The sequence below is a fragment of the Notolepis coatsorum genome, assembly GCF_963971535.1.
Source record: "Notolepis coatsorum genome assembly, chromosome: 9".
NCBI lineage: Eukaryota > Metazoa > Chordata > Actinopteri > Aulopiformes > Paralepididae > Notolepis > Notolepis coatsorum.
The window spans coordinates 37,468,592-37,477,714 of NC_140173.1; the positions used below are offsets into that span (position 1 = coordinate 37,468,592).

At 48.0% G+C, this 9,123-nt stretch overlaps 2 protein-coding genes across 2 annotated transcripts; both read right to left on the bottom strand.

Moving 5' to 3' along the window:
* Positions 1-1,620: 1,620 nt before the first annotated feature.
* LOC311234593 (spermatogenesis-associated protein 17-like) lies at positions 1,621-2,742 on the bottom strand (the record flags this gene model as incomplete). Its single annotated transcript, XM_084321840.1, has 1 exon — positions 1,621-2,742. The coding sequence occupies one exon, from the start codon at positions 2,740-2,742 to the stop codon at positions 1,621-1,623; it is 1,122 nt and encodes a 373-aa protein (XP_084177966.1).
* Positions 2,743-6,429: 3,687 nt separating this feature from the next.
* dcst2 (DC-STAMP domain containing 2) lies at positions 6,430-8,376 on the bottom strand (the record flags this gene model as incomplete). Its single annotated transcript, XM_084321841.1, has 1 exon — positions 6,430-8,376. One exon carries the CDS (start codon positions 8,374-8,376, stop codon positions 6,430-6,432), a length of 1,947 nt encoding a protein of 648 aa, XP_084177967.1.
* Between the last annotated feature and the right edge of the window lie 747 nt (positions 8,377-9,123).

Below are 9,123 nucleotides of genomic sequence, written 5' to 3' on the forward strand. Positions count from 1 at the left end.
ATGTGATATATCAAGAAATATCTACAGCAAGAATTCTGGGTCTCAATGAATCCAAAATGTCAATGTGGGTAGAAGTGGTGGAGAGAATAAAAGCTAGCTTATAGTGGTAGTGTCTGGTTAGGAGTGAGGGATAATGGAGGTACTATCCAAGAGGGGGGGTCCGGGAGGGGGGGGTTCGAGCTGGAGCATATGTGTGTAGGGTTTTAGAAAATAGGTATTAGGGGTATATTCTATACTAACAGTTATATAATAGTAATTTCGCGGGATATACACTGTATACGGTTAAAATGTTATTATAGACTATTTTTGTTTTATCTTGTTTCTGTACTTGCATGTATTTTAACCACCTTGACTGAAAGTTTCATTATGCATTGTGTGTTGAGTACTGACTTTTAATAATTTTTGTTTTGCAATAATAAAAAAAAATATATAAAAAAAAAAAATAAGAAGAGGATCTTGAACAGTTTATTGTGCAAACAGATGAGTCACAATTTCCTACAACTAAACAGCGCCAAAACAGAAGCCATTTTAATCGGCACCCCACACCAAACCAAATCACCCCCAATAACCAGCATCACCTTTTCCAGCCAGAACCTCCCCCTCACCTGTAATAACGAACCTGGGCAAAAAAATGGACCCCCACCTGACATTTGACTCCCACATTAAGCACCTGTGCAAAACCTCATTCTTCCACATTAGAAAAATAGCAAGACTCCGTCCCACACTCACCCTGCCAGATGCGGAAAAGCTCGTTCACGCCTTTGTCTCCTCAAGGCTTGACTACTGCAACGCACTGCTCATCGGGATCCCTAGCAAGAGCATCCAGAAGTTCCAACACATCCAGAACTGTGCTGCTAGGATCCTAATGAGAGTGCGGAAATATGATCACATCACACCCATACTCCATTCCCTACACTGGCTCCCTGTCTCCTCCAGGATTGAATACAAGGTCTCCCTCCTCACCCATCAGTGCATCCACAGCAATGCCCCCTCCTATCTAAAAGAGCTTATCGCTCCCCCGACCTCCACCCGCTCCCTCTGCTCTGGACACTCCAACACACTCCAACCCAACAGGACACACCTCTGCACCATGGGTGACCGGGCCTTTTGCTCAGCTGCTCCTCGGCTATGGAATGCCCTCCCCGTCCATCTGAGAGCACCACAGTCCGTTGAGGTTTTTAAAAGCGGCCTAAAAACATTTATTTTTAACAAGGCATTTGCCTGAATTATTCTTTTACTTTTAATTTTACTTCTATTCATTTTTATTATTATTATTTTATTTTTATGTTCTTCCATTTCATTGGTTGTTTTATTCATTTTAATTGTTCTTATTCATTTAACTTTTTATCTTTATCTCCTGTAGCACTTTGAAATTTTCACAAATATAAAGTGCGGTACAAATTGAATTTATTATTATTATTATTATTATTATTATTATTATTATTATTATTATTATTATTATTATTATTATTATTATTATTATTATTATTATTATTATATGTTGTAGATTAGTTGTTGACATGATATTGAATCTTATCTTTCACGTCCATGGACTCCACACAGACATAATGATACCTAGGAGGAAACCTTCCTTCCTGGCTCCTCTTGTCTGCCGGAGGCTCAGACGATGTTGCCAGCTTTGGAGTAGAGACGACCAAACTTATCAAAGACCTGACAGGAGGTGAAGAAAGTCTTGAATGGCTCCTTCTTTCTGAGTGTGCGCGTGTCCTCCTCCCTGAAGTGCTTGGTGCCATAGGCCAGCGGCGAGAAGGAAGTCTCTCCGTGGATAAGACGCTCATACTTCCTGTGACTCTGATGGGCCCTGGAGAACAGCAGGAACGGTGTCTCGGTGGGATGTCTGGTGACCTCCTGCCGGCTTAGCTCTTCATGCGCCTCCTTTCTTTGTGTGTAGGGGGTCTGGAGGCGCAGAGTCAGTTCGAGGGAGCGGCATCGTTGCTCCCGGACATCCTTCGGTTCCCTGAATGGACCCTGGGGTTTCTTGCCGTGTATGGGAGGCAGGGGTCTGGCCAAGCAACAGACTCCAGTGCTGATCTGGGTGGGTCCGGAAGCTCCAGGGACAGGAGGGGCGAGGTTGGGCCTACCCAGGAGACGATCACCATCCCTGGGGAGAGGCTTGGCACAGAGCTGGGGCTTAGTCCGTTTCATTAGCAGCTCCATTTCATGAGGGCCAGACCTGAAGGGAGAGTTGAAGACCCCAGGACACTGGTGTGTACTCAGGAGGTAGTGTAGTCTGCAGGCCTGGGAGATCTTGTCCATCTCTCGCCTCTCTTGCTCTGCGCATTCCCTCTCTTTGCTCTGTTGCTCCTCTGCTTCATCCAGCTGCATCCTGACTATTTCATTGTTGACAGCCAGTCCTTCCAGATATCTCTTGCGTGCGTAGTAGTTATGGACGTACCTCCTGACATAGAAACCTTTCCACCTCCTCTGGATCCTGAGCGCCATCGCCTCGTAGAAATTCATCTTTGTGATAAAATATGCCGCTTCCAGCATTCGTCTGTGGCGTGCCCTTGCCGCGAAGCCGCGCCATATCTTCTGGATAATGGTTGCCTTCTTGTGCAGATGGCTGAGGTAGGCTCGCACCTTGCAGCTCCTGAACCAACTCTGAATGTAGGTTGCCGCATGGTTCTCTCTCTGTCTGCTCTCATCAGCTAGCCTGTTTAGGTGGAAATATTGTTCTTTAACCAGTTCAATGTCGCTCCTTAATTTCGCCCACCGAGCCATGCTCAGTCCGTTTCCTCATTCAATTCTCTTTCCTGCATATATATATATATCACAAATGTTCTAGAATGTTCCACCATGACATCATACAACATTCTAGGACATCAGAACATTTGTGATGTCACAGTATGATGTCATAATAGAACACTCTAGAACATCTGTGATGTTACAGTATGATGTCATAATGGGTGACCATATTTTGATTTCCAAAATTGAGGACATGCTGGCCCCAGCCTCGAGATACTTAATGATACGTTGCACAATCGAAGCGGGCATGGCCACCTTCATTTCACTATGTCTTGTGTACTGTACTGTATGTGATGAATAAACCTCTTGAATCTTGAATCTCTACTCAAAGTTTACTCAAATATGCCTTTATTGTTTTAACATATGCTTGGAAAAATGCACCCAGAAAAGCGGCACTTTTTTTTTACTTGAGCTTGAGGACTGCATACTTTTTTTGCAAAGCTTATTGTTATAATGTCAGCTTTATATCTAGGGTTAATATTGATGCAGTATCTATATTTCCCCACTAGAGGGAGCTATCGCTCAAGGCATATTATTTTGTGACTACAGAAGATATAATACGTGAGGTATTCTCCGTAGCCGGTGCCTGCGTTCTTACCTGTATGACTAACGTGCGCAGAGTGTAAGACGCACCTGTATTGTACAACCTTCCATTGCTCCCGTTACCCACTAAACTACTCAACCAAAGGGATCACAAGCGTGTCGTGTGGCTTACTTATTATTAGAGGTTACCACATATTTTTGGCGACGAGGATAAACTGGATTGCCGACGTGTCATCCCGTTGTTTTTGTTTGTTGTTAGCGTGAGGCTAAAGCTATAGCTGGACGGCTAACGTATGAGCGACGCCGGCAGAGGTACTGAAGGAGCATCGCTCGGGGACGGGAGAGCATCGGGAGAAGAGGACGAGCCGAGTGTGGAAGAGGAGCCTCGCGCTCAGATGGCGACGTTTGGGACTATCAGTGAGTTCGTGGAAGCGAATGAGGACTGGACAGAGTACGAGGAAAGGTTGGGAAATCTTTTCAATGCAAATGGAATTACTGATGTGGCGAAAATGCGCTCTATTCTCCTGAGTGTGTGTGGGGCTAAGACTTATAAGCTAATAAGGAATTTAGCTACACAACTGAAACCGGGGGAAATTCCATATGAAGACTTAGTCAAGCTTGTGGGGAACCACCACAACCCAAGACCCTCTGTGATAGTACAACGTTTCAAATTCCACAGTCTGTTCAGGAAGCAAGGTCAGTCTGTAGCCAACTTTGTGGCTGAGCTACGCCAACTGTCGGAACATTGTGAATTCGGGGCAGTGTTGGATGATATGCTCCGTGACAGATTAGTTTGCGGCATTAATAATGACCCCATACAGCGCCGCCTGCTGGGGGAAGCCCCGCCGCTGACTTTTAAAAAAGCCCTAGAGATTTCCCAAGGTATGGAGATGGCTGCAAATAATGCTAGGGACATAGAGGGGGAATGGGTTGTCAGTGTCACAGACAGTGCACCAAGTCAGAAGGGATCCTGCCTATAAAGAGACTGGTAAAAGTGAAGTGTTTAAAAAAGGGGTGGAATGTTTTAGGTGTGGGGGGTCGTCGCATTATGCAAATGACTGCAGATTCAAAGAGGCTGTCTGCCATATTTGTAATAAAAAGGGACACCTAGCAAAGAAGTGCAGGAGTTCAAAAGACAATAAAATGGGCAGGGGCAGGCCTTGGCAGGGAAAGCAGCGTCAGGCTCAAGCCTCCACACACCACCTGGAAGAAACACATGAGGAAGCAGAGTGTGCATACAACATGTTCGGGGTGGGAACAGATGAGGAGCCACCTGAACCCTATTATGCCACTATCACTGTCGGGGGACAGGATGTAAAGTTTGAGATTGACTCAGGGGCTACTGCATCGGTCATCAGTGAGGAGACCTACAGGAAGACATGGGGGTCTAACCTACCACCCATTAGCCCATCAAAGCTCAGGCTCAGGACATATACAGGTCAGCCCATACCTCATATAGGGGTGCTATATGTGGACATTTTGGCGGGGAATCAGAAGGCAAAGGCCAGGCTGGTTATAGCTAAGGGGGGGGGGCCAAGTCTGTTGGGCCGTGATTGGCTAGGGAAAATTAAGCTAAACTGGCATAATGTTAAATATGTGCACACGACAGACACGACAGAGGACATCCTGCATCGGTACAGTGATGTTTTCAGGGACGAGCTGGGCACACTGAAGGGGGTAACTGTGAAACTCCATGTTGACCCTGAGGCCGCCCCAAGGTTTTTCAAGCCTAGGTCGGTGCCGTATGCCATGAAGGTCAAGGTGGAGGGGGAGCTGGAACGTTTGCAGAAGCAAGGCATCATTGAACCCGTCCAATTTTCAAGGTGGGCGGCTCCCATTGTGCCAATCCTGAAAGAGGATAATACAGCACGCATATGTGGAGACTACAAGGTGACGGTAAATCAGGTCTCTAAACTGGAGGAGTATCCACTACCAAGAGTGGATGACCTGTTTGAAACCTTGTCAGGGGGGAAGCTTTTCACAAAGCTAGACATGAGCCATGCTTACCAGCAACTGCAACTTGACGAAGAGTCAAAAGAGTATGTCACCATCAACACTCACAAGGGCTTATTTAAATACAATCGCCTTGTGTTTGGAGTGGCATCCAGCCCCGCCATTTTTCAAAGAACAATGGACACGCTGTTACAGGGTATCCCGCACGTAGCGGTATATCTAGATGATATCCTCATCACGGGGGCCACCGAGGCGGAGCATCTGGCTAACCTAGCACAGGTGTTGAAACGACTCTCAGACGCAGGACTGCGTTTGAAGCGTGCCAAGTGTGTGTTCCTGGCACTGAGCGTGACCTACCTGGGACACAGGATCACAGCACAGTTGCTCAGCCCTTTGGAAGACAAGGTGAGAGCCATAAAGGAGGCTCCGAGCCCAAAGAGTGTCCATGAACTGAGATCGTTTTTGGGCATGGTGAATTATTATGGCAAATTTCTGCCAGATTTATCAAATGTTTTGGCCCCGCTGTACAAGCTACTGCACCTTGACACTAAGTGGGAGTGGAGTGGAGAGCAGCAGAGAGCTTTTAAGGAAGTGAAAGAGCTGCTCCAGTCTGCAAAGCTGCTCGTTCACTACGACCCAGATAAAGAGATCATCGTCTCGAGTGATGCCTCGCCTTATGGAGTCGGAGCAGTGCTCTCACACATCATGGATGATGGAGATGAGAAGCCTGTTGTTTTTGCTTCACGTACCCTAACAGCAGCGGAGAAGGGGTACTCTCAGTTGGATAAAGAGGGTCTAGCTGTTGTTTTTGCTGTGAAGCGTTTCCATCAGTACCTATACGGACGGGCATTCACTATCACAACAGACCATAAACCTCTGATGAGTCTGTTCAGTGAGACAAAATGCATCCCACCGCTGGCCTCAGCCAGGATACAGCGTTGGGCTCTCACACTCCCAGACACAACGGAAGCCCATGACAGCGGTGAATCAGCAGAAAATAACTATTTTGTCAAAAAGACAGGTCCTTTAACATCAGAATCGGCCCGTGGACGTTGGCCAGTATTGCGGCCCGGGGTTGTTACTGGGGAGACTGCTGGGAATTCGCGGAAGGGATTCTCCTCTTCGTCAGCTTCCTGGTCTGCTGATGGGTGATGTGGTGAGACTCCCCTACTCTTCATCGCTGGAGTCCAGTTCCTCTCCGCTGTCTTGCTGTCTACACACACCGCAGATGTTTCCCAGCTTCTCGATGCATGGCTCGCAGTACAGCCCTCTGCACTGCGGGGTGACACAAGCCACCATGTCGTCATGGTCCTCTCTTTCTCCCTCCAAGCCACAGACCATGCAGTGGACACCGGACACACCCAGGCGGACAGCGAGGTAGGAGCCACATGGGACACATTGCAGGAGCTTGTCGAGGCAGCCTGTCCCATCTGTCCTCCTGTCGGCCTTGCTCCTGACCTCTAACCTCAGCAGGGCTTTCATCAGGGACGTCCGCTCGGTCAGGATGTGGCCGTGGAGGAGCCGGATCCTCTCTCTCTCTCGTCTCGGGTGGTAGCTGGCGCACACCAGCCTCCTGAAGCGATTGACGTAGCCTTTTGCCAGGGCGATGAACAGAAAGAGTCCATACAGGATTCCTATCATCACATATCCTGTGTAGTCTGGTTGGGAGGGCTCCATAAGACACTTCTTGCTCAGGACTGTGACGTTTCCATCCTGCAAGATGGCAAAAGATGCCACCATGTCCTTAAAGATGTCCGAAGCATATCCTGAACCAGTCACCTGGACTTCCACCTTGACTGGAGCCCTGGTGGTGATGTCGCCCTGCACCTGGTGGTGGACCAGGTCAAACATCCAGAACACCAGCAGGTCCAGAGCCACCACGCTGCCCATGACCATGTGTCGGAGCATGGATAATGTTCCCAGTACTGCCGCTCTCCTCTCCCCGACAGTCAGGTACATGGACAATGGTGTGATGAAGGTGCAGGCCTCACTCTGGGTGAGAGGAAGGACAGTGGGTTTGCCCTCCATGGAAAAGCTGTCATCCAGCTCTTCAAACTGCTCTGTGATGTAGTTGTTGTCAAAGTCATCTTGGTGGAGGTACTTGTGCATGTAGAGGACGGCCTCGAGGTACATGAGAGCCAAGAGGAACAGGCCGACGTAAGCCAGCACTGTCTGCACCATCTGGAACTTTCCCAGCTCAGCGGAGACGTCCTCCATGATCTCCTGGGACGCCTGCTCCAGCGACTGGCTGCTGTTCACGGCCACGCCGATGTTCAATGTCACTGAGATGTTGAACTCAAACTCCTTCTTCAGGCGGTCAAACGCCATCAGGGTGGGATAAGCCAGACGTACCTTGAGGTGCATACCAATGAAGGAGGGAACGATACAGAAGAGCTCTCCAGCCCGAGCAAGGCCGCAGAGAGGGCGGAAGACGTCCAGGATGACACAGAGGAATTTGAAATCCCCCAGGAGTTGGATGCAGTCCGTCTTCCCCTCGTCAAACAGTCCTATGCACTTCCTGTACGGGGTGCCCATCTTGCGGTTGCACGTGTCACCGATGTCCATCAGAAAGTGAAGGACGTTTCTCAGAGACCGAGCGACATGGCTGACGTTCTCAGTCAAAGCTTTGATGAGGGTCTGGACCCTGCCTGCCACGGCGGTGGTGCTCCTGCTGATCTCTCTGATGGTGTCCAACACAGTGAGGAGGGGCTCTGCTGCTCTCTTCATCAGTTCCTGGGTGTTGTTCGCGGCGAGCTCAGCCCCACACACCACGCTGTCTGCGGCCTGCCTAAAGTTCCTCAGGGTGTTGTCCACTGGGCCCCGCAGCAGCAGGGTGACGATGAGGAAGAGGAGGAACTTCTTGCCGTTCTCTGAGCAGAGCAGGGGCAACATGAGCATGACGTGGGCTCGTATATGGATGGAGAGCCCCATGCCGAACGCTGCCAGGAATGCGATGGCTATCGTGGTGTAGGCACTGTACCACAGGCCTAGGTTCTGTACGAAGAGAGCCATCAGGCCGTACACAGAGGCCAGGAGCAGACCCAAGAAGAAACCACAAAAACCTCTCCCCAGCTTTAGTTGTGGAGTCTGGCCACGTCTGCCTCTTCTCGCCATGCTTTTCAGTGGCACACGGCCAGATCCGAAAGAGGATAAATCAAGTTCTTCTTCTTCTTCTTCTTCTTCTTCTTCTTCTTCTTCTTCTTCTTCTTCTTCTTCTTCTTCTTCTTCTTCTTCTTCTTCTTCTTCTTCTTTTTCTTTTTCTTCTTCTTCTTCTTCTTCTTCTTCTTCTTCTTCTTCTTCTTCTTCTTCTTCTTCTTCTTCTTCTTCTTCTTCTTCTTCTTCTTCTTTATTTTCCCCTGTGTGTAAACGCAACATGGCGTATTACTGCCCTCCTCAGTTCTATAATTCGAACAATTTTTCTTTATCTGCTCAGAATCCAATGAGGCAACAGAGGCTGCAAATGGTTCTCCAACCTCGATCTGCCATTCACCCTCACCTCCGAGAGCGCTTTTTGAACGTCATTTCCGCACGATGAGCTCTTCTGTTTTCAAGTCATATTCTTCTGCCATTTCTTTCCCATCTGTAAAGAGATAGTGGATCTTCCTTTTCCCGTCATTTATCAAAGCTGTTTTCTTTGATGATTTTAGCAGATCAGTCCAGCATTGATTGCACAGCCATGCTTATGTTGTAACAAGATAGCACTTCCTGAAACAGCACGTATTCCTTCATATATATATATATATATATATATATCATAAATGTTCTAGAATGTTCCACCATGACATCATACAATATTCTAGGACATAAGAACAATTGTGATGTCACAGTATGATGTCATAATAGAACATTCTAGAACATTTG